Source organism: Chelmon rostratus, chromosome 16 (genome assembly GCF_017976325.1).
Source record: "Chelmon rostratus isolate fCheRos1 chromosome 16, fCheRos1.pri, whole genome shotgun sequence".
Lineage (NCBI taxonomy): Eukaryota > Metazoa > Chordata > Actinopteri > Chaetodontiformes > Chaetodontidae > Chelmon > Chelmon rostratus.
This window is the reverse complement of record NC_055673.1, coordinates 12775460-12789515: the sequence shown is the minus strand read 5'-3', so window position 1 is coordinate 12789515 and position 14056 is coordinate 12775460. Positions and strand designations below refer to the sequence as shown.

General features: G+C 43.2%; 1 protein-coding gene across 2 annotated transcripts; it reads right to left on the bottom strand.

Moving 5' to 3' along the window:
* Positions 1-8052: 8052 nt before the first annotated feature.
* Positions 8053-12669, bottom strand: sla1a (Src like adaptor 1a). 2 transcript variants are annotated; one of them, XM_041955417.1, is made up of 8 exons: positions 12514-12669; positions 11960-12040; positions 11494-11593; positions 11179-11265; positions 10900-11003; positions 9921-10052; positions 9029-9158; positions 8053-8704 (listed from the first exon to the last, which is right to left on the bottom strand). In XM_041955417.1, the coding sequence occupies exons 2-8, from the start codon at positions 12030-12032 to the stop codon at positions 8503-8505; spliced, it is 828 nt and encodes a 275-aa protein (XP_041811351.1). In that variant the 5' UTR covers positions 12033-12040; positions 12514-12669; the 3' UTR covers positions 8053-8502. The 2 variants fall into 2 exon arrangements, with proteins under 2 accessions (XP_041811351.1, XP_041811352.1); XM_041955418.1 differs by lacking the exon at positions 12514-12669 and having other exon boundaries at positions 11960-12162.
* Positions 12670-14056: the final 1387 nt, after the last annotated feature.

Genomic DNA, 14056 nt, shown 5'->3' with positions numbered 1-14056 from the left:
ACTATCACATAGATATGCAATCTTGCATCAGACACCAATAAACAAGGCTATTATTTTTATATGAATCAGCAGCTTTACCTGTGATCTTTAATGCCCCAACAGACTATACAGCTGCTACAATTAAAGCAGCATGTAAATGGTGGATTACCAACTAGCAGACGACCCCTCCTTAGACACTATTTGCAAGAGTGAGTGTGCATGTGTTTATGAGTCTGTTCATTGCCTATATGTATCTGTCCGTCTGTGTACATTCCCAGCCCTTTACGACTTATTGTTGGAATGAAACATCGCTCCCTCTCCCACTCTTCAGGAGACTAAAGTCCCTAGCTGGCTGTCAGACAGGCATCTCGAGTGTCTCCAGCTGCACAGGGCTTCTGTGCTTATGTGTGTGCGTGATGAACGCGTAGCTCCACGTCAGCTACTGCTACAGCGAGCAGCACTTCTCTGGCCTGCTCTCAGTCTGTTTGGCCCCAGCAGTCTCTCCCTCCACATGGACAATGTCCAGATTCTTTCTGGAGCTTGTCCTCCGTGCCAGAGCAGAGCCTGATAAGGGGAGAGAGATGCTCTAACCAGGGGGGGGGGGGGGGGGGGGGGGGGGGGGGGCAGTGGCTTCTTCTGGTCTTCAGGCCTATATTCTCAAGTGAAGCTGCAGACCGGATAATCGAGGATTTCCTGATTCGTGGTGAGAGATCAAATATGTCTGTGTTGTGATGCAGATGGAGAGAATTATAGCCAGGAAAAGGGTTTTTTTTTCCCTAAGTGGTTCATGCAGACAAGCTATCAGTAACACTTTCAGCAATGCATCGGTAAAGAGGGGAATTGCAGGCCCACCCTCGCTATCTCATTTAATAAATGTCAAGGAAAATAGAAAGAGGTATGCTCCGGTCAGAAATACAGCCCATCTTTTTCCTGGATAGCATGGAGGCACACACCTGCTTTTGCCATTCAACAGATCCAGTCATATGCTGCCAAAATGCACATTAAAAAGCTTGATTCACTGGTATGCACTGTGGGTTTCAGTAAAAAGAGCTGTATCATTTTAGGATAATGCTTGTGTTTTTGAAGGGCTGTCAGAATGTGCTTTTGTGTCACAGGGCAAGAATTTGACTTTAGGGTGTAATTAATACCCCAGTGGACTCATCAACAATTACAGTGTCACACAGCCATAGTTTACATAGTTGATCTCCCTGAAAAGCCGAGATGGGGGATTCATGAAGTTGTCAGTCTGCTGTCAGTGTGCTCACATGCAGCTCCTGGCCGTTCCTGCCATGTCTGCTGATAAGCTGGTCCCACGTCAAGTTATTATTAGCTTTCTCTGTGGTGATCAGCGGCCAAAGGAGCAATCAATCACGTCAGAGCCTCTCTGTTATTTCTGGCCTCCCTCCAAAGGCAGCGAGGCCCGGGGCTCTGAAAAATGTGCGCAAGTACAAGTCAGCTTTATGATCGGTCCCTTTAGGTGAAACATATTTCACCAGGGAACTGTTTGCATCAGGGGCTGCACCCCCCTTCACAGTGGTAACAATAAATTCAACAGGATACAACTAATTAAATTACAATAGAAAACAGACTGAACGTTGAGCAAGCGGTCACATTTAACATTTTACTCTGCCGTGTTTATTTTAGCAGTGGATTTTATTGTTACAGCCCTGATTCCAAAAAAAGCTGAAACACTGTGTGAAACAAATACAACAGAATGTGATCATTTCTAATCCTTTTTGACGTATACTCAACTGAATACAGCACAAAGAGAATATATTTAATGTTTCACCTCATCAGCTTTGTTGATTTTTCTAAGCATATACGTGGCAACAAAGCAAACAAAAGACTGGGAAAGTTGTGGAACGCTCCAAAAACACCTGTTTGGATCATTCCACAGGTAAACAGGCTGATTGGTAACAGGTGATAGTATCATGATTGGGTGTGAAAAGAGCATCCTGGAAAGACTCAGTCGTTCACAAGCAAGGATGGAGTGAGTTCACCACTTTGTGAACACATGATTGTATAAAGGATGATACTACATGGTCTCAGGAACACTTCATAAAGCCGCTGCCAGTTAACATGATCGCATTCACTTTTTTTACATATTTAACACCAGCGTCCCAGCTGTTTTGGAGTCAAACTTGTGGCAAGTGGAGATGCCACACATGAAGGAATAGTTTAGAATTTTGGGGAATGTGCTCTTCCTCTCTCATGACGGAGAGTTAGAAGAGAAGATACCACTCTCGTATCTGTTAGAGTTAAGGCCAAACTGCTCTGTAAAGATAGAACGTTTATCGACTGACAGAGAGCGTGACCAGAGCCAGTAAAGTACACGTCCGCTTCTGATAAAAGATAAAAAAAGATATCAGTATTTTGAATCTGACTGTGTGTCCACAGTACGTGTGTGAGAGAGAGGGGCTACGTGTCCTGGCAGCAGACATCTCCCCTCTCAGAGCCCAGATGCATTAGAAGATAATAACGCACGGTGGCCAGACAAGTCTCTTTTGGTTCCATCAAAGTCGTCATTTGAGAGAGTCAAGGTTCTCACCCTGCGGTGATGTCAGTTCACTTTGACCTCTGAAGCGTGAAAACAAGAGGAAGTGGTCTAAACTGGTTTGTTTCAATTCAGCCAGTCTCTCTGTCATCTTGGGAAACTCTGCTTTCATCTTGCATTTTGTAAAGACAATCCGTATCACTCTGAGGAATCACAAGTTTGAGTCACCAGCAGATCTGGCTCCATCAATCACATATTATTTCTGTCGTATCATGATACATCAATCTTTTACCCGCAGTTTGACCTGGTGCTATCCATCTTTATTGCCCTCCTTCCCTCTTTCATCCCTCTGTCTTCGACTCATTCCTGACGCTGATTTGTTCAAAGCTGTCATCCCGCTTGTCATCCTCCAGGAGACAAATGGGGTTCAACGGGAGCTGAGGGCAATGGAAAGAAAATGTGCACTGCAAGGTAAGACTCTGAATCCACATGCACACACGAGGAATAATTTACAGGTATTAAGAGGTTTCAGCTTTGGATCCTTACCACATGCTCGCTCTTGCCAAAGCAGTAAAATTTAACAAGGCCTTTTTATGAGACACTGAAAGGGATACACGCATATATATTAAGTCACCAACTGTGCTTATGTAAGTTTACCAACAATTGCATTTCTAATTAGAAAGTGCCTGCACAGTGCTTGTGTTCATTATTTGTAGGAAGCCACGTGGCAAAGTATGTCTCTCCCAGACTGAAGCGTTCCAGATCCGAACGCTTGTTTGCTTCAAAAATACCCCTGCCAGCTCATGCAAACAGGCTTCCCAGCAGTTCACCAAGGTGCTGAAATGTTCCCGTATTGTTCAGCTTTACTGTGGAGTTGTAGTTTGCTCTCATTGGAAAATACCAGGCACACCTAACTATTAAAAAGGGCACTCAAGTCCAGCTAATAAAGCAGCTGTTGCAAGCAAAGTAAAAGTTTCCTTGTGCGGAGATTAGAAAGGTTGCTGTGCAAACCTGTCCACTCCACAGTAACCTGCCAACGAAAGCACAGCACCGCCTACTAATGTGACACTTTTGTAAGATGTCACTCTCTTTTCCTTTGAGCTTTTATTTTATATCACAATGAACGGCACTGCCTCACTCGGCAGGGTTACATATGAGAAACGCTTTAAGGAATGAGAGCACAGATTCCTGGCAGGTCACGGAACGCTTCATTCCCTGGCAAAGACGAGGACATTTGGAGCTTTTTTTTTTGTGTAGAGTTTGGTTTTTGTTTGTTTTCCCGCAGCTCTCTGGACTGCCTTGGATGTGTGTGTGTGTATTGGCTGAGGTCCTTGTTCTGAAGGACATGTTCTCATGTGCTGCTTCTCAAGCAAACACTGCACTTCGGCGCTCTTAAGAAGAGGTTATTTCACAGGTTTGGTGAAAGTGGTCAGAAGCAGTCTCGCCCTGCGTCAGTTCATTTATCAAGTCAACGCAAATGTTACGACCAAAATCACAATTTGCATCAGGGAGCTTTGCAGTCTGTACAGATTATGACATCTTCTTCAGACGAGGGAAAAATCCCCCCTTATAAACCCAGAAACCTCAGGAAGAGCCACAGAGGAAGGTGCTGTGATAGACATACATGCAGAACAGACCAACACAGTGTGTACAGATTACAGTGACAACATTTCTCTTACATGAAGATAAATGTGAAGAATGTGGATCCAGAAGGACAACTGAGCAAGTTCAGGTGTCGCCAAGTGGGACCAGAGCCGAACGACCTCCTCTTCAGCTTTGGAGAGGGACTCGAGTTCTCCGCTTCTCACTAAAATGTCTTCCTTATCTTTCGATCTGCAGCTGCTATATTTGTGTCCATCTCTGTGTTAGAGTGAGATACAGATCTAGTCTCATTTCTATTCTGCGCACCTGGAGGAAGTGGTCAGAGTTAAAGTTAGAGTGGAACATCATTTTTTTGTGTGTCAAATTAAGATGAAAGTAACAGCGGCTCATAGTGTGAGGGTTTTTTTGGACAGGAAGTGAACACCCAACCTATATATTCCACAATGAGAAAAACAAATACAGATTTTATATCTGATTTTACGCATGGAAACCCTGCAAAACAAATCTGCTCTTCAAGTTGATCTCCACTTCAAGAATCAGCCGCAGTTTGACGTGATGGAGGCAGCAGAACGGAGCGGGTTATGGAATTAACAAGGAGGAAAGCACAGAAAGCGTTTCTGATTGAGCAAAGCAAATATTTTCTCTGGATTTTTTGTGGCTCAGCAGCGAGCATCCCATGCACGAGTGGTGAAGTCAGAGGTTTGGACAGCTGGGCTCCGGGGTAGAGGCCAGGGGAGGATGTGGCGAGATTAGACGAACCTGATTAACAGAAAACAGGCTGGAGGAAGAGGAATCTCCTTCACTTAGCCCCCTTTTTCTCTCCACGCCTTGATCCCATTCCTAGAGACGGAGACATGGATGGGCCTCCTCGACTCTCCTTCCTCTTCTTGTTTTTGTTGAGGGGGAGAAAAAAAAGTCAAAATCCAGAGTGTGTTGTTGGCGTGTTTTCCTTGGTGCTTCCATCCACTGTAACATCAAACAGGATTCAGATGGAGAAGGGACTCGACTTATTGTCCCTGACTCATTATAAAGTCATGTTGAACCCGGGGATTTCTCGTAAGACATGCGCTGCGCGGGTGTCTGCTGTTTTCAGCTGTAATTCTTCCTCTCTTCATCCCACCGAGAGCCTCTGTTTTCACCATGTACACACACAAACGTGTGATGATTGGCAGGGCGAAGGAGTATTGTCTTTCTTATCTGCATTGGTATTCCGGTAAATTCTCGCATGCCTTCGGGGAAGAGCTGTTTTTGTTGAATGTTAACCGGTGTGAATATGGATGAATAGAGGGGTCGGAGGGAGAGTTTTTTGAATATATATGGCCTTTGATTAAACCTGACTCGGCCTTTATTCTGATTCAGGGTTGAACTCTTGAACTTCAGTCTGTCACGCACTCTTGTCTCACTACAACTGTCATTTAATCACACCACATCATCATTAATCAACAGCGAGTTTCCTCAGAGCACGACCTTCCACCGGTTTGGTCTCCAGTCTTCTCTAGACTGGTTCCTCATGGTCTGGAGGCGCAGCCTGACGTGAGGCGTGAGTAATGCTGACTGGACAGCAGTCTCTGCGTGGTGTGCCAGTAGGCCACCAGATGTGTGTGCGTCTGCATCACTGATTGTTCCACTTAACACAGACACACACGTTGCTCGCCTTCTCCCCCGACTGGTTACTTGCAGGTATTTTACGAGACCTTAAAACCAGAAGCACAAGTATTTGATCCTGCTCTTTAACTGAGAAGAAAGCCTTGACCTTGTCTTCGCTAGTCACATGCAGTTGGCTCAGGAGTTTAATGAAATCTAGTAAATTAGATTGGCAGAGTTGCCACCAGCTTCGGGGACGTGCATCAACTTCCTGAAACTGCTCTTAGAGCATAACTTTTTTCCGTATGTTTTCCCAGGCAAGTGAATGCAGCAGCCGTGAAGTTTAACATGCACCAGTGGTAACTGGTGGAGAGGAAAAAGTGACAGGTTGTTTAGACTAATACCAGTGTTTTAAACTATAAAGAAACCTCCCTTGTTTCAACAATATGAGGCCTAACATGCAGTCGTTACCTTCAGCTTCCCCTCTCGCTGTCCGTCTCTGCTGTACTTCCTTTCACATTCTTGGACATATTTATCACTCTTTACTTTCTGACTCAAATGCACCAGCAAGGAGCAGAAAGCCAAAGGTAATGATTCACACTGCTCTCTTTTTTCAGCCTGAAGCGCATGTTTTCACATACAGTCTGCTTTTTGGGGTCAGTGGTTAAAAATGTTTAGGTCAAGCTGTGAAAAACAGAAGAGGAAGTTGCTCAAGCACAAATATAAAAATGTTAGAGGGAGTCAGGTTTTTCCTGCACTAATAGTCCTGCAGTGGTGATGAATATTTACTGTTTGCGCACCTTTGTTAAAGATATGCTGGGATCGTCTTATGAAATGGCTTCGTCGGGCCCGTCATTGTCACACCGCGGTGAGGTCTGTCTTGTCATTGGGGTTTTGTCTTGTCTTTTCCTGTTTTATTTTGAAGGTCTAACTCTCCTCTTGTTTCAGAGCACCTGCCCTCCCTCGTGTGTCCTGTGCGTCCGCCCTGATTACCCATTGTTTCCACCTGTTCCTGATTACCCTCCATGTGTTAAATAGTCTGCGTCTCCCTTGTCTTGTGCCAGTGTGTCTTTGTCTGTCGGCGATTCACCCGAGCCTGTCTTCCCTGTCCGTCCTTGTCACAGCCATAGATCTCGTTTGTTAGTAACTCCTGTTTCCTCCTCGTGAGTGTCTTTTGTTTGTAAGTTTGATATCTTAGTTTTTGGTTTGTTTTCACAGTTTATTCCGTAGCCGAATTGTTTTCCTCTAGCATGAGTGATTTTCTGTTGTTTCCTTTTTAGCATAGATATACCTGTTATTTCGTATTTAGGATAGTACTTTTGATTTCATAGTTTTTCTTATTCAGCCTCGTTTTCCTAGCCATCATAGTCCATTGTGTTTTCCTCCCTTTGGAGCGTTTTCTGTTCATTGTCTTTTTAGTATTTAGTGATATCTAGATTATCCTCTCAGTGAGCGTTTTCTGTTTCTAGTGAATTTTCATTTCTTAGTGTTCTTGTTTATCCTCTTAGTGAGCGTATTCTGTTATTATTTTGATAGTCATAGTTATAGCCATAGGCCTAGGATAATTATATAGCCTATTCCTTTGACACTCGTTGAAGTGGACCTTGAGTGCTTATTCTCAATAAAGATCTGTGTGTTCAATACTCTGCATCTGAGTCCTGATCTGAGTCCCGGCCTGACAGTCATATGGTAAACATGTGAAATTAGTGGGACTGTCTCACTGGCAACAATAGCCACAGCTCAACAGAGGAAGTTCAATAAATATCAACAGTTTGGCCGGATGTTTGTGAGGAAATTTGAAGTTAGAGACTCTCAGAACTTCTGCCCATCACTGCAGCCTTTAACCCTGGAGTCTGTTCAAAGAACATAAACGGCTCTCAAATGCTTAAAATTACTGACATGCCATCGCACAAGATGACAAATCGCACAGACAGACTTAGCAATTCTAGATTGTGACCGCTGATTCAGATTTGGAGATCTTGTGGGACTTTATTTGCCCCTTTTTGGACAACAGCTTCAGTACTTTTATCAAAAAAATGTATGACCGAATTAAACACAATGTACTATTACTTTCTCTACTTCCTCAACGTAAACTACTTAAGAGTTAAACTGCTCTAATCAATATTTCTGTATAAGCAATCGATCAAATGAAACATGAAAGAGGTCATTCATAGACACACTGTCAGCAGGGAGCTGTTTTTAAAGAAAAGGCTCTGATAAACCCTGTGCACTACCTTCCCAGCACCAAATGGCTGACAGACACATGTACTGATTAGCTGGTGAACGCAGCATTTAGCAGCTAAAGAGCCAAATATCTCCCTCAGGAGCTGGTGGAGACCAAAACAGAGCAAAAAGTAGAGTGAGAAAAAAAAATCATTGAGTGCGTAGTTAAGTTGTTTCAAAATATATTTTACTATATTACATTTATTAACAACACACAGAAAATAGTTTGAAAGCCAATAATGCTCATTATTATTACCTGACTATACCCATAGCATTCAAGTCTCCTTTTCACTATTGTCACGCTGGGCTGCGTGTTTTTGCGGCTCATGCGCAGAACACACATCACAGTTCAATTGCACCATTGTCCACTTCCACTCTGTGTAGTCCCGTCTTATCAGCTGAGTCAACTTGTAACTGGTCATGCAATTTGCATTGTTGTTAAAGTATGTCAAAGTGCTCACATTAGAAGCTATAGCACACTTTGGTTTGGGATGCTGAACACAAACGCCGGCTCAGTGCTGCCCACTGCCGACAGTAGGAATGTGCTGGATTTGAGAGAAGGATGCACCCTACTGACCTCCACTTGGAGGTATTCCAGTCTTTTGGATCCCTGTGCTTCACTAGAAGTCATCATCATAGTCAATGTTTGCAAGGCTGCTGTCAGGAAGCGCATAAACAGATTTGCTCTTCTTCTTCCTGCTGTCCGCTCCCATCTGTGCAGGGCTTTGATTCCCAGAGAAGGACAGGTAGGCAGCGATGCTGTTCCTGACTCCATAGCTCACCATGTTGTCACTGCAGCTCTCTGTGCTGACCAGCTGTCTCCTGTTAAAACATAAGTGTTGGTATCAGTGTTGGAACTATTTTGATATTTGCTTAAATGCATATCTGCTTCCAGTTTGAGGATTTGCTATTGCAATTTGAAGAAATCATGTTGAGCTTTGGGAAATTATGATGGATTTTTTGCTGTTTTAAAACATTTCATACACCAAAAAATTATTTGCAGCTCTAATCTATATGCTTACACTTAATCTTTGCTATTTGGACATCAGATGGCACCACATAAGCTACCACCTGCCACAATCATTACGCACGGTCATGCATGACAGATCAAAGCTCTTGCATTTCACCACCGAGCCTTTACTTTACCTGTCCACTTTCTTCCAGTCAAAGTTGCGTCTCATGACTACAGGTGGAACTACAGAGGCTGCATCTGACGGCGGGGTCGTGCTCGACAGACAGGGGGAGGTTAGCACACAACACAGGCCATCTGCAAAGTCTGAAAATACAAGGGCTCACAAGCTTATAAAGAAACACAGAACGAATCATGCCTAATTTGCATTAACCACGGCTCTCACACTCGACTGCTCAGGCAAACACACAAGCCAGGCTTGTGTGGGGTGGTTTGGGAATCCTTACCGGCCCAGAATAACTGCACTATTACAGCAAGTGGCACTAACACTGCGCACTGCGTATGCACCAGTGGTCATTATCAAGCACACATATTGCATCTCATTTCCTGTTTTGTTTCAAAAATGTTCTGTCAGAGCAGGAAACACACAAAGAGTCGACCAGTGATAAGAAACGGGTCTATATTAAGAACATGATAGATTATTTTCAGCATGCCGGTTTGTGTGCGTGCGTATGGCTCTGCATGTCGTGATCCTTGTTTCCTTTTTGTTCTTTGACCTGCGCACTTCTGCTGTTGCGTCTCTCGCTGACGACAATAGCACTTGTGAAATGCGATAATTTTTGCCTGAGAGCTAAAACATTTCACATGCGATGTTGTGACTTTGCATGAGTTTCGTCCGAAAACCAAGTGAAACACGCAAAACCACGTGTGCCTCCGAATGACTCAACATGAAATGTCCGAGAGCCACATGCTTATTTTCTGTGAATTTATCACATCTGAAATGAGTTGAGTTGCAGAAAGAATGCAGAAAAAAGTGAATGAATGCATGCGAAGGGACAGAGTTGGGACACTGGTGCATGACTTCCTCTCCAGAGAATGTGATGTTTTTGTTTTTGTGAGTCTACACACCAGAGTAGTGGTTGATCATATCTTCAAGGCACTGGAACGTGAGGCGAGGGGAGATGTAGTACCAGCTGTTGTCTAGTCTGAAGATGCGATAGTGCTTTATGATCATGTGCTTCACGGAGAGCGAATACACACCTGAGGGTACGACACACACACATCAAAGACTTAACATTGCAGTTTCAATCACATCAGCTGCTCTGTTGTAGAGAACAAGCACATAAGGTTGCTGTAATTTTGCAAGAACACCATTAGCTGAGCTACTCATATCAATTTTTTTTTTTAAATGTAAAAGCAGAAGGAACGTTAGGTCAATCCTAAGCGGTAATGTCCACTTCCTTGCATGCTTACTCACTGCATTTTTGCATTATGAGGAAAGAAAAGTTTCAAATCAAAATATGTTTACACAGAATCTGTCCGGGAGAATCCACTCACAATTGCCATAATACACATCCTTAGAGAAACAGTCTGAGAACGCTTATTCACTTTACAAACCACTCTCATATCTGTCCATTAAAGGTGTCAGCCAGTTACATACTTACTTAGCTTAGCATAAAGACTGGAAAACGGGGGAAACAGCTAGCCCAGCTCAGCCCCAAGGTAAAAAAAACATCTTAGCAGCACCTCTGACGTGTAAAAAAAAAAAAAAGGGACAAATTGTGGTTTTCATGAGGAGTTATGTGCCACTTACTCCAGGAGTCAGTGTTCCCGGCCAGGAAATAGTCAGATTAAACAGACGATGTGACATAACGTGATCATACGACGTGTTAATTTGTGAGCTTAAGAGGTGCTGGGAGGTGGATTTTGTTGTCTTTGGACGAAACCTGGCTGGCTGTCTCCCACTGTATTCAGTCTTTTTTGTGCTAAGATAAGCTAACTGCCTGCTGGCTTTAGCTTGATTTTTCCTGCACAGACAGGAGACCTGTATCAGCTTTGTGAAACGATCCTTTGAGCTTGTTTTGTATTGTTGTGCAGACGTGCTCACCTCTCTCCTTGGCACTCTCGCGCACCAGGAAGGAGCCCACTCTGTTCCCAGGTAGACAAAGCAGCTCCTCCGCCTTCTGCCTCGCCACCCCCTCAAACAGCCAACTGACAAAACAACAACAAAAAAACACAAACATACAGCAGTGAAACCCTGGAATCGACACACACAGCTGTAACATACAACACATGGCTGATATCTTGGAATTGGATTGGATTGGATTGGATTTTTTGGACCAAGGAGGCCAACACCAGAGAACAGCACCAGTATAATTCTACTTACCCATGGTACACTTTAGCCACATGACTGTTCGGTATGTAGTTCTCCTTTCCTGTTTGGATAGAGCGGACTCTCCACCAGTAGGCCTCCCTGATCACCACAAACAGGCAAAGAGGAATCAACCACTGACCTTTTTGTGTGAGCACTTCTCTATACTGCAAACTCAGGACATCAATTTATAATGGCCCTCTCTTTTTTTGCCAGACTTTATTTCCTCATAGTTACTTGAGAGCTTCTGTCTACCAAATGTGCGCCTGGATCTGAAAACTGGCTTGCTTTAATAAAGAATGCAAAAAAAAAAAAAAAAAAAGCTCGTACTGAGCGACAACTCTGAGCTTCTCCCCTATCCTGTAGATGGGCTTGCTGATCTCAGCAGACGGGTAGTCTTGAAGCACCACCACCACGTCGTCTTCCAAACCTGCCAGGAACAATATTAACACCATTTACAAACAGACAAATGCTGATACACAGACGTCGTGTTTTGGAAAAGCCTTAAGATGTCCAAACCTTAGAAATGATTGCAAATTCACTTCGCTATTTTTGGAACGTATCTATATCAAGATGCCTCTGATACCACTTAACTGTTAACGTAGCTGTGCATATTTCAACATACAAACAAATAATTTTTAGCAAACAAGAGGTCAGTGTCCACCGATATTGGAAAAATCCCACTTTTTAATGTACAAAGTGCGTGACTGCTGCTACTGACTGCAGCTGAAAAAGCTTTCTGTTTGCGCTCTCCTAATGAAAACTGTAATTCCGAAAGTTATTTTAAAAATCTTACCCTTCGGAGAGCTGTCACAGTTATCCGTGTTGTCCTTGTCTTTGGCGCTCACACCTCGCATCATATTCCCCATCCTCCAGCCTGAAGTCAGGGCAGAGAGACTCTGTGAATGTCTCCAATTTTCCACTCATGTACTTTACTTTTTTACTACTTCATACCACTGAGCTTCTCTCTGCCACTGCACCTTGAAGTCTGTAACTTCCTATAAGCTGACCACCGAACATCAACTGAGAGGCTCTTTGCAGAAATGGGGAAGCTGAGGCTAGATGCAATCAGACTCAACTTTCCATTGCAGCACCTTGCACTGTGTGCACAGCTAACTGATTAATGATATTCAATTCAAACATTGCAAAATCCTGTTCCCAGATTTCAGTCACATTACATCACTTACAGTACGATGAATCAAAAGTACATTCATTTCAACATGTCTGACCCATGTGTTGTGACACACTGTGCTCAGTTGACCGGTATGGAGCAACAACAGCTTCTTCGGTACAGAAGCAATGAGTGGTGCGTAGCAGAAGCAGCTGGTGTGGTGAAATGTAGACGGGTACCTGTAGGACTTGCAGCTTCGCCTGCTGTGATGGCATCAACTGTGCAGAGGGAGATGACGGCCCAAGCGCGGCATGGTTGCGGCGGCGGTACCCGGTGCTAAAGAAGTACCATGCTCGCAAGAGTCTACAGCAATGACATCCCGGAGACTGTGGCGACAGCCCTGCATCACACATCAGACTCACTTCCTGTAATGCAATGAGGAAGAGGGCCTGCAAAAGTGCTGTTGAGACACAGAAAACACATGAAAGAGGAGAGAACACTCAGTGCTCTTGATGTGCTTATTTAGAGTAACTGAAAGCACCGATATAGGCTGTTTTTTTGGTTAACACTTATAATTAATGCAGATGTTTTTAGACTGTGAAGTAGGTCAACATGTTTTGTCTGTAATGCTCCAGTAGAGAACGTCCTAATTTTAGAACAGTCCAATAACTTGCTACATGCTAACGTTTGTCTTCTTATGGAATATGTGGAAAGGATTTCAGAGCAGAGGGGAAAAAAATTGTCGATTGACGGAATTTGCTCCTATTTTGATAATTGATGAGTCATTTGAATCATTTAACATGGAAAAATATCCTCAGTTGTAAAGATTTTATGATTTGATGTCTTTTTCTTGTATGATAGTAAATTAGATATCAGAAGACGTCACTGTGGGCTTTGGGGAATTGTAACATCCATTGTTCTCTATTTTCTCACATTTTATGGACTAAACAATTAGAGGAAAGGATTAACATTCAGGTAAATGCACTTACTTCACTTTCTTGTCAAGAGTTATATAAAGATTTGTACCACTTCTCTGCACTAAATACTAAGCTACAGACAGTTAGCTTAGCACAAAGACTGAAAACAAGGGGAAACAGCTAGCATGGCTCTGTAACTGTAACAAAATCCACAAACTAGAGCTTCTAAAATTAACACATTTAGTTTGATTCTGATAAAAACCATAAAGGTAAACAATATTGCCTTGTTTTACGGGGAGTTATGTGACTATTTCTGCTGGCTAGCAGAGACTGCAGGACGTTACCCACACCTGGCTGCTGGAAGATAGTAACGTCCTTCTGGTTCTACCTACGTGAAGCTACTGTTGTTTCCAGGCTTTGTGCTAAACTAAGCTAACTGCACAGACGTCACAGTGATGTGAATCATCTAACTCTCACCACAAAAGTGAATAAGTGTTTTTCCCCAAAATTCCCTAAAATGAAAATAATCATTAGTCGTTGCTCTATAATTAATTAAAAATTAATAATAAGCACATTGTTCTCATGTTGTCACTGCAGTGTAAGTTATCCTCCGGGCCGTCAGAAATGACAAGATTAGATATAGAAATATTCCAAAAACCTTATCGGAACTGTTGTCTCTTGTTTTAAGTTATTTTCAGTCAGACAAGTAGCTTGTTTGGTCTATCCATAGTGGAAGTGTGCCGCTGTTATCTTTAGCCTCTGTGTTTGTCTGGTATCTGAACGTATCCCAGAATGACACTGCAGAAGTTTCTAATTAAGACACCCATAAATCATCCCGTTTCAGATGATGTAGCCTCTGAGAGAG

Excerpts from the sequence above, each read along its gene's own strand:
- sla1a (XM_041955417.1), bottom strand. The coding sequence starts at position 12,032 with ATGGGGAATATGATGCGAGGTGTGAGCGCCAAAGACAAGGACAACACG. Across the intron at positions 11,004-11,178 it reads GTGGCTAAAGTGTACCATGG|TTGGCTGTTTGAGGGGGTGG; the intron begins GTAAGTAGAATT and ends TTGTTTTGTCAG. Across the intron at positions 8,705-9,028 it reads GACTGGAAGAAAGTGGACAG|GAGACAGCTGGTCAGCACAG; the intron begins GTAAAGTAAAGG and ends ATGTTTTAACAG.